The sequence below is a fragment of the Tupaia chinensis genome, unplaced genomic scaffold (assembly GCF_000334495.1).
Source record: "Tupaia chinensis unplaced genomic scaffold, TupChi_1.0 Scaffold000152_1, whole genome shotgun sequence".
In the NCBI taxonomy this organism is placed as follows: Eukaryota; Metazoa; Chordata; class Mammalia; order Scandentia; family Tupaiidae; genus Tupaia; species Tupaia belangeri.
In genome coordinates this window covers 1602169-1616797 of record NW_006159623.1, presented here as the reverse complement: position 1 = coordinate 1616797, position 14629 = coordinate 1602169, and the positions used below count along the sequence as shown (strand labels likewise).

Sequence of the window (14629 nt, the reverse complement as noted above, 5' to 3'; positions counted from 1 at the left end):
TGAGTGGCAGCAGGACATAGAATTTCCTGAACCCAAAGACTCAAAAGCAGGGTTTAGGAGTTTTGCACATACTTCAGACCAAACACCTGGACTAACGATTGGTGTGAGGTAATAACTTATCTACTTTTTATTTTCGCTTTATTTACTCTCCAGTGTGGAGCTTAGGGCTAAATCCTAAACGCCCCGACTGCTTACTTTAATTTTATGCCCATCCTTAACTATTTCTTAAAGTAACTTTCCCTTCGAGGAAGTATAACCTCACTGTAAACCTAGACCGAAGGACAGGCTCTGCCTTAATTTCATATCATAATCACTTGGGAGTGGTTCCACTCGGGCAATTCCGACTTGGGGGTACAGGGGGCCTTTGAGAAAGTGCTTCTGGTTGGTTCTAAAGCATGCCCTCCAGAGTCTCGGCTTCTCCTGATGTGGTAGGTACTTTCTGGTAGGCAGCAAGCAGATGGGCTGTAAAAGGCTTTAGAACATGCAGTGTTGAAGGTGGAGTCATCTTAAACTGCAGACCACTGTCAGTGGGGCTTTTACCTCAGAAGACATTGTTCTGAGCAAAGTTATTTTCCGTAACAGAAAGATTTGTCCTGGTAACACCTGATAATGTCACCCTAAAGCCTTATTTGTTAAACTCAAAATTCTTTTCATATTTCTTCCTTGTGGTTTATCCAGTGAGGACTTCAGAATGGAGAAACCTGGCATCTAAAAAAAAAATCGACCCAAAAATTCAAAACCTTCCCTTAAGCATTTTAGGCTACAGTTTCATCTTCTGTAAGTGAGGGAACTGGCCTCTATGTAGCCGTTTCCAGCTCAAAGGAATTTTCTGATGGCTTCATGATTCTAAATGTTGGACCAGGGGTCCTCAACCCCAGACCGTGGGGTCTGTTAGGAACCAGGTCACGCAGCAGGAGGTGAGCGACAAGGAGGGAGCAAAGCTTCGCCTGGAGTTACAGCTGTTCCCCATCACTCGCATTACCTCCTGAGCCACCTTCCATCAGATGGGTGGCAGATTATAATCTGACAGGAGTGTGAACCCTGCTGTGAGCTGCACATGCAAGGGATGGAGGCTGCATGCTGCTGATGAGAATCTGATGCCTGATGATCGGAGGTGAAGCTGAGGTGGTGACGCTAGCACTGGGGGGTGGCTGCAAAGGCTGCATTATGGTGAGCTGAATCATTATTCCATTATATATTCAGTGCAGTAGTAACAGGAATAAAGTGCATAATAGAGTAATGCACTTGAATCAACCCTAAACCATCCTCCCACCTTCCTGCCCCAGTCTGTGGAAAAATCGTCTTCCATGAAACTGGTCCCTGGTGCCCCAAAATGTTGGAGACTGCTGTGTTAAATGACCTTCTTATAAAACAGTCTGTCCTGCACCCAGGCCACCAAGGCCACTGCAGTGAGAGTGCCACACATCTGTAATAATGACGTGACATGAAATATAGCATCCTATTATTATGACAGTCAAATGTTAATCGTGAGCATGTAAAAGTTGTTTAATGAAAGAAATCAAGTGTTGTAAATTCCTATGGTGTTTAAGATGATTCCATGTACAACGCTGCATTTCCTAAACCTTTTGGAAGGAAGTAAAAGCAAACAGCCCATCTGATTACTGCCTATAAAAAGTACCTACCACACGCAGAAGCTGAGGCTTCCTGGAGGGCATGGTTCAGAACCACCAGAAGCCCCATGTAATCCAAAATCAGAATTGCCCAAGTGGGACCACTCTCAGGTGGTTATGATACGTATCCTAGTTAAAAATTGTGACACAAGTTCTTCAAAAGTGAAACATATGTCTACTCTATGACTAAATCCTTCCCCTCCTAGGTGGAGTGGAATGTATTTACCCAAGAGAATCAAAATGAATGACAGCAAAGGCTTGTACTCTATTGTTCATAGGAGATTTATCTGTATAGGCAGAGACTAGAAACAGATGAATGAGAAAACAAGTTATGGTATGGTATACAATGGAATACTACTCAGCCATGAAAAGAACAGAACTGTTGGTACGTACAACATATTTCAATTTCAAAATATGCTGAGTAAATAAAACCAGACAGAAAGAAAAGAGTACAGTACAATTCCATTTATATGGCATTCTCACATTACCTCCTGATAATTAATAATAATGGATTACCAAATTAATCTGCAGAGACAGAACGTCAATCATTAAATGGGGTCTAAGGGGGTGTGGTAGCAAAGAGGGGATGAGGAGACTTACAGAGTGATGGGTGTTGTCTTTATTTTGGTGATAGTTTCATGAGAGTATAAGTATGCCGTATATATATATATATATTTTTAATTTGCCAGAGGTCTCACTTTCCAATAATTTTTTTTTTTTAATTTGCCAGAGGGCCTCCCTTGCCAGAGAGAGAGATAGAAACACGAAGACAGAGGGAGAATAGAAAAGCATCCTCCCACTGGGGCATGGTCATACCTGAATCTCTTCTCCATTTCTCAATCCTGTCAGGATTTTGAGTGTGCGTGCACATGTGTTTGGTATGTTTTTCAATCTACCTGAGCAGGGTTTCAAACTGTGGTCAATTATGTGTGATCTGGCCTCCTTAATCCTTAGGCCACAGGGTCAGCCTCATATGTCAGAATTTATAAAGTTATGTACTTCAAGGATGTGTGTGCATTTAATGTCAATTATACCTCAATAAGGCTTAAAAAAAAAAAAGCCATAGGCACGGTAGAAAGTCCATGAGCTCTGGAATATGACAAATCTGGCTTATAGTCATTATTCTATACACTGGTCATGTGACCTTGTGGAAACTACCTCTTCTTTATCTGTGGGACAGCAATAATAAGGCATTCATCGAGCACCTAGTAAGCAGCCACGCTTTGCAGAGTCGTGCTGAGGACGACATCAGGTAACACGTGAAAGTACTGCCACCAGCTGGTACCAGGTCGTAGCTATGGTTACAAGCATCCTTACCTTGATCACACCGTGCCCCCTTCCATCCTGGGCTGCAGTAACAGGTCCCTGTGACGTGGTCACAGGTGGAGTTGTTGAGACAGTCACATATCTGGCGACAGCCATAGCCATATGTCCCTGCAGGGCACTCTGGAGGAGACAAAACTCAATGTAGTTTCCCCGTCTTGGGACTCTGGAGCAAGGCTGACTCTCACAGGGCACCCCTGTGCACCCAGAAGTGAGCCCTTCCCGGGTTTTCCTATTTAGGAAGACATGCACCATTCAAGGTGTTCCAGAGCTGAACAGCATTCCCTGAATCAGGGTGGGACTCACGGCTCAGATTGCACAGAGCTAGAAACTGAGCTGCCTGGGACCAGCAGACGGTGTAATGATTACGTGGCAGGACTCCCATGTGGCCGGCCACACTTTGGGTACTGACCCAGCAACTTGAAACTCAAGCCAAGCACGTGTCTGTGCGTACCCAAAATTCCAAGAGGAGGATGGAGGAGAAGGGACTGCAGCATGGTCATTTGCCCTGGGTGATTTCTTGCTTTCTGTCTCTCCAGTGAGCACATGTAGACCTATAAAAAAAATGCTTTTAAAAAAAAAAAAAAAAAAAAAAAAAAAAAAAGAAAAAGAAAGAAAGAAAAAAAGAGAGAAAGAAACTGATCTACCCCAATGTTTGGCTCCCAGCACTTTCAGCTGTGACACATTGCCCTCCTGGAAGTGTATGTAGGGAGCGTCTGGACTCCCGGGGAACAGGTGGAAATAATCAGAGGGCAATTTGAGATGACTCGACCAGACAAAACTGCCCTGGGAGTAGACTAGACTTAAAAAATAAGGTTATTTTTTAAGGTAGAGGTGCTTCCTTAAAAACATATATATTTTTCAGTACGCTCAGGTATCCTCCTAAAAACATTCTCACTGGGATTAGTTAGGAGCAGAAGAGAAAGGGGACATGTTGTGTTAATTTTCTACATAAAACTCATTTACTAGCTAATGAGCCAGACTTTGTATCTATAAGCTGAAGTCTTAGAAACTAGAAGAGTGGGATTCTTATGATGTGGTCTTAATAAGAGGTGGGCGAGGACTTCAATTCTGTAGGTGGATGGAATCTTATCATCTTGTCAAAACACTGATTTTTTTTTGCAAAGTGAGCAGCAGGGGGCAGTATGCACTAATTATCAGAGCTCTGTCAAACACAGGCCTTCTGTTTACAAATGAACATTGGGAGAAGACTTCAAAAAATAGGGACATTTTAATTTGATGTTCAGAGTAATCACAGAAACACTTAAGAGATTTTTATTTAATAAGCTCTTAACCAGTTGCCTGGAATTCAAGTGAAAGTCAGTGGAGAGCCTCTTCTGGTTTCTATCCCTATGTTTAGACATTTACACACGCACACACACACACACACACACACACACACACACAATTTACATACACAAAGAAGGGCATGCATGGAACTGTGTGACTCAGTATATGTTTCACAATGAAATGAAACAGTAATGCGAAACTAAAATTCGGACATCTTTGTCTTGATTCCTGGATGTCACTTGGTGGCATTTGCTATAGGGAAGGCAGGAAAAGCTATCCCCAGGTTTAGCACACAGACTGAGATGAGCTGGCTGCCCAGTGGTATGTGAGGTACCAGAGGAGTGGAGTGACATGGATGCTTTATTCCCAAGTCCCGCTCTACAGATCGACCTTCCCAGGCCTCCCGCTCCTGCAGTAATCCCTGCTGCACCATCCCAAGGGACACGGTGAATGAATGGAAGTATCCTATGCCCTTTCCTGCCTCAAGGCCTTTAACCAGAGTGAGCCCCACACGGCCCTCCGCCCTTATCTACTCATCTCCAATGCTGAGTGAAAGTCACAAGAAGAGGAATGATAAACTAACCTGAAGTTCTCAGTTCCAGGCTACTATTCTTATAACCCTGTGAGCCGATGCGTAAGTAGTGGGGTGATAGTGGAAAAATAAGAATGGGTAATTGCAACAGAATATATCCTACCTGAATGGGGTTTTTAAAAATTAAAGCAATAAATACAGTGTAAGGCAACCTTGTCTTGAAGGTTGTTAAAACAGTGGAAAGAGTATAAAAGTACTTTCTCAAGGAGGTTGTCCAAAGGTAGCATGTTTGCCTAGACTTGTCCCCTTGCCATCCTTCCTCCCACCTCGTTCACTGTCCTCTGATAGGAGACCTGGTTCTACCTCTGCTGTGGAGAAGGCCTGACTGGCTCTTTTAAAGCTTGGAGCAGCCATGGTACAAAAAAAAAAAAAAAAAAAAAAAAAAAAAAAGAAGAGGAAGAAAGCCAGCAGGAACAGAATGGAAAATGTGAATTCTGTCTTCATTTCTGTAGTCACACCTTCTCCACCCACAGCACTAAGTATTTTATGCAGAAGAAGAATTTTCGGGGGAAGACAGCCAGCAATGATGCCAGGGAGGCCAGGTCCGGGGAGGGGACATTTAACTGGGCTAGGAGGTAACCAGCTGACGGCGTGAACTTGCAATATTCTGTCTGAATACTTTCAATGGGTGCTAGAGAGAAGGCAGCTCCTATGAGGTCATGCTCTCATACTCACTCTGCTCACAGTGCCTCCCCATGAATCCCGTGCGGCAAGTACACTGCCCAGAGATGTGGTCGCAGTCAGCTCCGTTTTGACACAGGCATATCAACGCACAGTCCTTTCCATAAAACCCCAGAGGACATCCTGTACGAGGAGGGAGGACAGCAGGAGTCAAAGGGCTTCTGAGGAGGAACCCACACGTGCCTCCAACATATGCATGTTTAAACTCGAGGAATGTGGAGCCTCGAGGATAAAGACAGCGGTGCATATTTCAGCTCAACCCAAGGGCTTCTTTGAGGTCCCAAGCCAGGGCTCTTGCGAGGAGGCTGTAATTCACACGCAGGAGGTGAAAGGGTTCCATGCCTGTCAGTGTAGCCATCACTGGTACCCTGAGGACAAGTTCAGTGTCTCCTAACAAAGCTCCCCTTCCACCCCGTGGGAGTATGTGCCATTTTCTTTCACTCTTCCATTCAACTGCTACAATCCTGGACTCAAATTCCATGGATTAAAATGAATGCTTATATCGAAATCACCTGTATGCTCCTCCTTGCAGGACAGAAGAGCTCCGGCTACACTGCTAGCCTGTGTACTCCATCAGTTACCGACTTAGACAGCATTATCGCCTTCTCCAGAGATGTGTGGTAGAATGCTTTTTAGCTTGGAGTCGGCCCTGTGTAGTGCAGTGCTTAACTGCAGTTCATTGGGAACTAGAGCATTCAGGGATAACTGTAGTTTGAATCCTGGCCCCAACAGCTTAGAAAAAGAAATGCTAGAGGGACTAGCAGTTAGCGTAATGGCTGTGTCACTGGACTTCCATGTAGTTGACTGTAGTTCAAGTCCCGGACCCGGTGGCTTGAACACATACTGGGCGTGTGTGTGTGTGTGCCCAAGATCCTGAGAAGAGAATAGAGGAGAAGGGACTGTGGCATGGTCATCCCCCCTGGGGAGTGATTTCTCGCTCTCTGTCTCTCTGTTTCTGTCTTTCTGGCAAGCGCATGCACCCTATAGCAAACACCGCTCCAAAAAAAGAAAAAAAGAAAAAAAAATGCTAGACACATGTGAGTATGCCTCAAATCCTGATGAGATGGAAAAATGGAGGAAAAAGCATGCCCTGTTAGGGGTGCTTTTCTCTCTGGCAATAAAAACATAAGATAGAATGCTTAAAAATTAAACACCACTGAACGTCACAGGTGCTTTGTACAAAGCAGTTCATCCTTCCCACTGCTGTGCGATTTCCGAGACTTCCACCACCAAGACCCTTGGGCTAAAGCAATGAGCAAGCTCTGTTGGCCTTCATGGGCTAGCAGTTGCCTTCAAGAGTGTTTCAGGGCTGTCTGCATCAGGGAAGCACCAGGACAGGCTGGTTCAGTGGTTATTTCCAAATAGAACACATGCTTTTTTGTGTCCTAGCTTTCTCATGATCAGGTTTCATGAAAGTCCAACTTCCAAGAAGCAGAGGCAGCACATAGATGCCACTACACAAGGACGATTCCCACTGTCTTGCGTTTACTCAGCACCTACTGTGTGCCAGATTCTGTTCACGCATGCTCTCATTTAATCTCCCAGAACCCCCATGATGGCTACGCCGTGTGATGGGTCGGAGCTGAGCCTTAAGTTCTCTAACTCATACAGCTAGCAAACAGCAGGGTGACAAGGTCACCATACTCTCGGAGGGAGGTCTGGCCCCAGGCCCATTTTATCCCCACGAAATCATCCTGCTTGTATTTAAAAAGGCTCTGTTTGAATCAAGCCCTAATTTTAGAGTTATAAATAATAGAAGTAGTTTTCTCTAAGGAGTTAAAAACATCATCCTGGACTCAAATTCCATGGATTAAAATGAATGCTTATATCGAAATCACCTGTATGCTCCTCCTTGCAGGACAGAAGAGCTCCGGCTACACTGCTAGCCTGTGTACTCCATCAGTTACCGACTTAGACAGCATTATCGCCTTCTCCAGAGATGTGTGGTAGAATGCTTTTTAGCTTGGAGTCGGCCCTGTGTAGTGCAGTGCTTAACTGCAGTTCATTGGGAACTAGAGCATTCAGGGATAACTGTAGTTTGAATCCTGGCCCCAACAGCTTAGAAAAAGAAATGCTAGAGGGACTAGCAGTTAGCGTAATGGCTGTGTCGCTGGACTTCCATGTAGTTGACTGTAGTTCAAGTCCCGGACCCGGTGGCTTGAACACATACTGGGCGTGTGTGTGTGTGTGCCCAAGATCCTGAGAAGAGAATAGAGGAGAAGGGACTGTGGCATGGTCATCCCCCCTGGGGAGTGATTTCTCGCTCTCTGTCTCTCTGTTTCTGTCTTTCTGGCAAGCGCATGCACCCTATAGCAAACACCGCTCCAAAAAAAGAAAAAAAGAAAAAAAAATGCTAGACACATGTGAGTATGCCTCAAATCCTGATGAGATGGAAAAATGGAGGAAAAAGCATGCCCTGTTAGGGGTGCTTTTCTCTCTGGCAATAAAAACATAAGATAGAATGCTTAAAAATTAAACACCACTGAACGTCACAGGTGCTTTGTACAAAGCAGTTCATCCTTCCCACTGCTGTGCGATTTCCGAGACTTCCACCACCAAGACCCTTGGGCTAAAGCAATGAGCAAGCTCTGTTGGCCTTCATGGGCTAGCAGTTGCCTTCAAGAGTGTTTCAGGGCTGTCTGCATCAGGGAAGCACCAGGACAGGCTGGTTCAGTGGTTATTTCCAAATAGAACACATGCTTTTTTGTGTCCTAGCTTTCTCATGATCAGGTTTCATGAAAGTCCAACTTCCAAGAAGCAGAGGCAGCACATAGATGCCACTACACAAGGACGATTCCCACTGTCTTGCGTTTACTCAGCACCTACTGTGTGCCAGATTCTGTTCACGCATGCTCTCATTTAATCTCCCAGAACCCCCATGATGGCTACGCCGTGTGATGGGTCGGAGCTGAGCCTTAAGTTCTCTAACTCATACAGCTAGCAAACAGCAGGGTGACAAGGTCACCATACTCTCGGAGGGAGGTCTGGCCCCAGGCCCATTTTATCCCCACGAAATCATCCTGCTTGTATTTAAAAAGGCTCTGTTTGAATCAAGCCCTAATTTTAGAGTTATAAATAATAGAAGTAGTTTTCTCTAAGGAGTTAAAAACATCATTCTAGAAATACAATCCCTGCATAATATTCCCTGGGACAACGTTCTTCCTTGCCAGTTCTTCACTCTAAATCTTTATTCAAGGTCTATAGTCTCTTCTAGAACCGTCCAAAAGACTTGTTCAGCCTATGTTCTCTAATTACTATTAAATGTAAATCGTGTAAGTTTGGATCCATCTTCCTTTCCTAGCTCGTTCTCATGACTGTAAGTTACGTTATTATTAATATTAGCCATAATTTATATCTTCCTGTTTTGTCTGCTTCATTCCATTGAAGGCAAGAGGGCAGAGAAAAATTAATTTTCCCCATCAGTGCCAATCTGTGGAGTATTCTATGATGCTAAAACCCTCATCAGGGAAAAATGGTTAGGACGCTATGGAAAATAAAATGGGAAAAAGAAGTCGAGCAGTGGTTCTCGAAGTATGGTTCTGGACTGGAGTTTCCACCAGTTGACAGAAATGCAGATTCTAAGGTCCCACTGCAGACCTACCGGATCAGACACTCTGGAAGTGGGGCAGGCGTCCGTGTTTGGCTACCCCTCCCAGAGATTCTGAAGCCCACTGAAGGTGGAGAACCACTGAACTCCATCTTCTCCAAAAGATCCTATTAAGAAAGGGGGTGAGGCTTATTTTCACACCTTTCTAATCTCTATCACTTATCCTAAGCTTTGTGCCACTCGAATAAATGATTAGAAGTTGATCCATGTAAATAAGGTTTGGCTAAAGGAGAGAAGGAAAAAACTGCACACCATCACCTATGCAGAGCTCCACCTCAGCGTTGGATGTAACTGAGAGTCAGAGCATTTGGAACATGGTAGCTCTTAACCACTGAGAGAAATGTAGATGTCTAGAGGTCCTTAGGTCGGTGAGACATCCCAATGCCAAGGGCCCCAGTAAGCTCAACTCTGCACACGAAGGGTAAGGCTATTTCTTCTTGGGAGAGGCTCCCCTTGGCCCACCTCGGAAGATACTTACTCTGAGTGCAGTAGAGCCCCGTCCAGCCAGGAGTGCATTTACATTCCCCGTCATAGGCGCTGCAGAAGGCCCCGTTGTGGCAATTGCAGGTGTGAATACAGTTTGGGCCCCAGTGGGCAGGGGGACATGCTGAAACCACAGCAAGCATAGAGAGGTTAGTGTTTTGAGGCCAGCACCGAAGAGACAGAACTCCATCCACCCCTATCCATCTTCTCGTGAGTGAGAGGTGAGCAGTGTGAAGTAAGAAAGCATCCCACCCTGAATTCTGGGCTCAGACCCAGAGGGCAATGCTGACCGCAACAACAGCCATCATTACTACAGACACCCCCTTTCAGAGCTGCAATGTCGGGTGGGGGAAGCAAAAGTCATCTCAAGCCTGAAGACTCAGGCATTAACCAAACATATTCAACATCTGCTAAGTGTTCAACCTGTCCTAGGCAAGGGGGAGCTAGCAGAGGACAAGACAAAGTCCAAACCACTTTCTAGAAGCTTATATCTTAGTAGGGAAGGCAGGCAAACCAGCTGACAACCCAAACAACCAACAGACTACCTGACAAAACATTGGTGATAATTTCTATGGAAAAATATGAATGAGGGGCAAAAATGATGGGAGTTATTTCTTTTAAAAAAGCCTCTCTGAGGACAAAACATTTGACAGAGAGAAGATGGGAAAAAGGATTTGACTTAAGGGAGGTTACAAGATCTAAACTCATCTAATTCACGTCTTTGATTTCTAAATCCCGCACTTGTCACTCCATTCCAGAGTTGTCACTATAGGCTGGATGTAAATGTTAAGGTTCCAGGCTATAGATAAGAATGAGTTAACTCATAAAACTCTTAACTAGAAGAGGAAGAAAGTAATGAAATTAAATCATTAGGGAGTACAACCAATTAAAGAACAATCAGAAAGTCAATTTAAGTTATCTGCAAAATAAAAATGGAATATCATGAGGTAAAATAATTTGATTTTCAATAAATAATACTTTTTTCATACAAATGCTTCAGGAACATAATTGCATATAAGGAAGACTACCTGTAATTTCTATTTGGCTAGTAAGTAAGGAATATGGCCAATAAAGACGATATATCCATATACAGTAATTTTATAAATTAAAAAAAAAAAGCTCCCATAATTGTGTATGCCCTTCTTTCCTATCAGGAAAAGAAAATAAGAGCTAAAGTTTAAAGTTTGCTATGAACATTACAGTGAGTTTTTGAAATAAAGTGCCCTTGTCTTAAAGAAGAAGAAACTGAAATTTTAAAAAAGCTTAATAGAGACTTGTCCAAGGTTGTGCAGATTAATGTTACTATTTGTTATTTGTTAGGTAAATACAGCTTCTCTCTTTTAAAGCCGCAGCAAGATTCAAGGGCAACAACTGAAGTACCAAGCCCACCTCACGTGAAGGGGAGTACTCCTTAGCTGAAACCGCTTATTCCTTAGGTAATATTCAGTGAACGTTTATAAACCCTTCTATGTCCACAACACATTTTTCTAGGTTAGCCTACATGGATTAGGCTTTCCTCCCTACCCTGGTTATGCTGAGAAGGGGAATACGGATCACTTAACTTGATATTCCCAAAAGGTAAATGTAGAGAGAAGGCTTTAAAACATCATTTTGCTAGGAAGGACACCTGCCCCTTTAAATGCAACCCCTTAATTCTTTAAAGTCTGTTTTCACAGTGAAGTACTTTTCTCTTTTTATGCAGGCTGATGATCGGCCAAGAAGAAATATTAAGATGGTTCCATAGAGTCCTTATGGAAATCAATGAAACTGACGACCCCCAAGAGAAGTGAAGGCATTTGTAAAATAAATTAGCTTCCTTTGGGGTGACTATGGGGGCGGGCAGCACTACAGTCTCCATTCACAGTGGTGTTCTTGTTTTTGGATTTTCCAGTGAACCCCTCCTCCAGATGAGGAAGTGACCGACTTTCAAAATAAAGAGTGCTTTTAAAAAGGAGCAAAGAGTATCAATCATTTTATGACAATTATATTAGACCTTTTTTCTCTTAAGCCCCCTTCAGTATCTATCATTCAAACTGTCCAAATAACTAGTTAGAGCTCTTACAATACAGCTAGACTTTTTTTTTTTTTTTGGAGAGGTTTTTGTTATAGGGAGCGTGCACTTGCCAGAAAGAGAGAGACAGAGAGTCAGAAAGCGAGAAATCACCCCCCAGGGAGGATGGCCATGCTGCAATCCCTTCTCCTCCATTCTCCTCTCGGGATCTTGGGCACGCACGCACACGTGCCCTGCGTGAGTTTAAGCCACCGGGTCCGGTACTTGAACCACAGTCGACTACATGAGAGTCCAGCGACATAGCCATTACGCTAACTGCTGGTCCCAGCACAGTTAGATTTAAACAGGCTGGAGTTACTTCTGAAGTGATGCCCTTTAAATAGGGTGATACACATAGCAGAAATTAAATCTATTAAGACTCTTTCACTAAACAGCATACTTCTAAGATGTATTGGCTATGCTTCCTTATTCCTCAGAAATAGAGTACCGCCTGAGACACTTATGATAAATAACATTACATAAAAGCTTTGGGTGTGGACAGAGGGTGGCATGGTGGTTAAGGAGCTGGGCTCCCACGTGGTTGACTGCAGTTCAAGTCCTGAACCCAATGGTTCGAAAATCATGCTAGGCATGTGTGCATGCACATCTAAAATCCTAGGGAGAAAATATGGGAGAAGGGAGTACAGTGTGGCCATCCCCACTTGGGGGAGGTGACTCCTTTTTTTTAAAAAAAAAAAAATATTTATTTAAATTTGACAGAGAGGGACAGAGCAAGAGAGAAAGAGAGAGGGAAAGTGAAAAAGCTAGCCGCCAGGCCTGGGATTTGAACTGTAGTCGGTCATATGGGAGTCCGGTGTCCTTAACCACCACACCACCTGCTGGCCCTAGGGGAGACTTCTTACTTTCCCTCTCACTGTTTCTCTGTCTCTGGTGAATGCATGTGCCTTACAGCATACAAAAACAAAAACTTAAAAAAAAAAAATCTCTGGGCAAAATACATTGCTCATCCATTAAGATTTGACAATTGATTATAACTGAGAAGTGTGAATTAAATGTCAATAAACTGCCATGTAAAATCAGAACACGGTGATTTGGTTTCTCATATGTGCTTGATGAGTGGACTCAATGTAAACTGAAGATGTGCCATGATATCTGTGAGTAGAACCAAATCACCCCTGTGCTTGTGCTTTTCCTTGGTCAAAGGCTGGACACATTTAGAAGTTGCACTGATCATAGGGCCAGCAGGTGGCATGGTGGATAAGATGCTGGACACCCGCATGGCTAACCATGGTTCAAGTTTCAAAACTGGCAGCTTGAAAATCATGCTGACACGGTGTGTGTGCATGAGTGCCCAAAATCCCGGGAGGAGAAGGGATTGTGATGTGGCCATCCCCTCTAGGGGGTGATTTCTCACTTGTTCTCACTCTGTCTCTCTCCAGTGAACACACGTGCTCTATGGCAAAAATCTTAAGGGGAAAAAAAGTTGCACTGACCCTTCAAAGCATTAACCAATGACTTATGGTCAATATCATCTTTTCTTGACATGGGTAATTAAGTCATTTATATAGTCCCTCATAGGGTCACACAACTCCTGTCTGAAATACAGTGGTATGGGATACACCTGGGAGAAGCTGAGGGGAAGTTAAGCATGTAAGCTGCAGTTAGAGGGGCAGTCTGCTCGGGACCCCAATAGATTTCTAAGACTCACGTCTACTTCATGTCTCCATAATTAACCCTGCAAATAAACACAACCTGAAGATACAAACCTCTACACACATCTACATACGTTTGAATTCAGTGGATGCCGAGTCACTGAGGAGTGAGTAATCAAAATGCTACATATTTGGGTTGTTTAGGAACACTGCATAAGCTCTTACTAGAAAAACAGAACTTAAACATTAGAATGCAGCATGGGACCAGAAGATGGCATAATGGTTATCTCACTGGACTCCCACGTAGTGGACCTTGGGTTCTAGTCCTGGACCCGGTAGCTTAAAATTCATACTGGGCATGTGTGTACATGTGACCAAGAGCCCAAGAGGAGAATGGAGGAGAAGGGACTGCAGCATGGCCATCCCCTCCTGGGGGATAATTTCTCACTTTCTGTCTCTGTCTCTCTGGCAAGCGAGCACTCGTGCCCTATAGGAAAAACTCTATTTCTCTCTTAAAAAAAAAAAAAAAAAAAAAAAAAAAAATACAACAAAGTTATATTTTTTTTTTGACAAAGACTTCTAAGCAGATGGATATTTTGATCTATTCAGTGGGAAAAAATGCATAGCACAATACTTGTCATTGTATACAGGTTCGTTTTTAAAGTTTGTTGTCTTGATGTTGTATTTGATGAGCAGTTTGCTGGCATTTGCTCAAACATGGCCAAATCCCAGGTCTCCTGAAGGGTTCTAGAGAATTCTCAATATTATGGCTTTATGGAGCTGAATAATGAATATAGCTCTAGAACATATGCCCTTTATCCTGTACTGATACAGACATAGAATACTATCAACCTGATTTGTGTCTGATTGTGGTGAGGCAGGCATGGTCCGTACATGAACTTTCTGACACACACTCACAGGTGTGTCCTTCTTCCACTAGGGCTTTCATAGTGTTTTCACAAAGCAGGTACCACTAACAAGGGGTGATCTTAGAGCTGACTGGGGGGTTGATCAAATGAGTAAAAAGTGCCTCTGGGTATATGTCCAAACCTTTTCAATATTTCCCTATAACTTAATATATTATATATTCTTTGTTATATTTCAATATTTTTTAATTTTTAATTTTTTTCATTTTTTATTTCATTTTCTTTTATACATTCAATCACATTATTTAGCTTACAGAGTGAAAATTTCAACAGGTGAACATTTCTCCCTAGTCCAGTTGATAGAATTATAAAATATCTTCAACAGATAATACCACATTTTTTTTTTTTTAACGCTTTTGTCCTGTTAAAAAAAAAAAAAAAAAAAAATAGAATGCACCATAGTCATATATTCTTCTTGAAACACTCATACGTC

The 14629-nt window shown here is 43.2% G+C and overlaps 1 protein-coding gene across 1 annotated transcript in view; it reads right to left on the bottom strand.

Moving 5' to 3' along the window:
* The window catches only part of MEGF10 (multiple EGF like domains 10), a 152850-nt gene that overhangs the window by 14335 nt on the left and 123886 nt on the right, over positions 1-14629 (bottom strand). Inside the window, exons 16-18 of the mRNA XM_006145535.2 lie at positions 9603-9731; positions 5512-5640; positions 2949-3077 (exon numbers count right to left, since the gene is read on the bottom strand). Coding sequence (XP_006145597.1) covers positions 2949-3077; positions 5512-5640; positions 9603-9731 — 387 coding nt within the window. The remainder of the gene's footprint in view (positions 1-2948; positions 3078-5511; positions 5641-9602; positions 9732-14629) is intronic.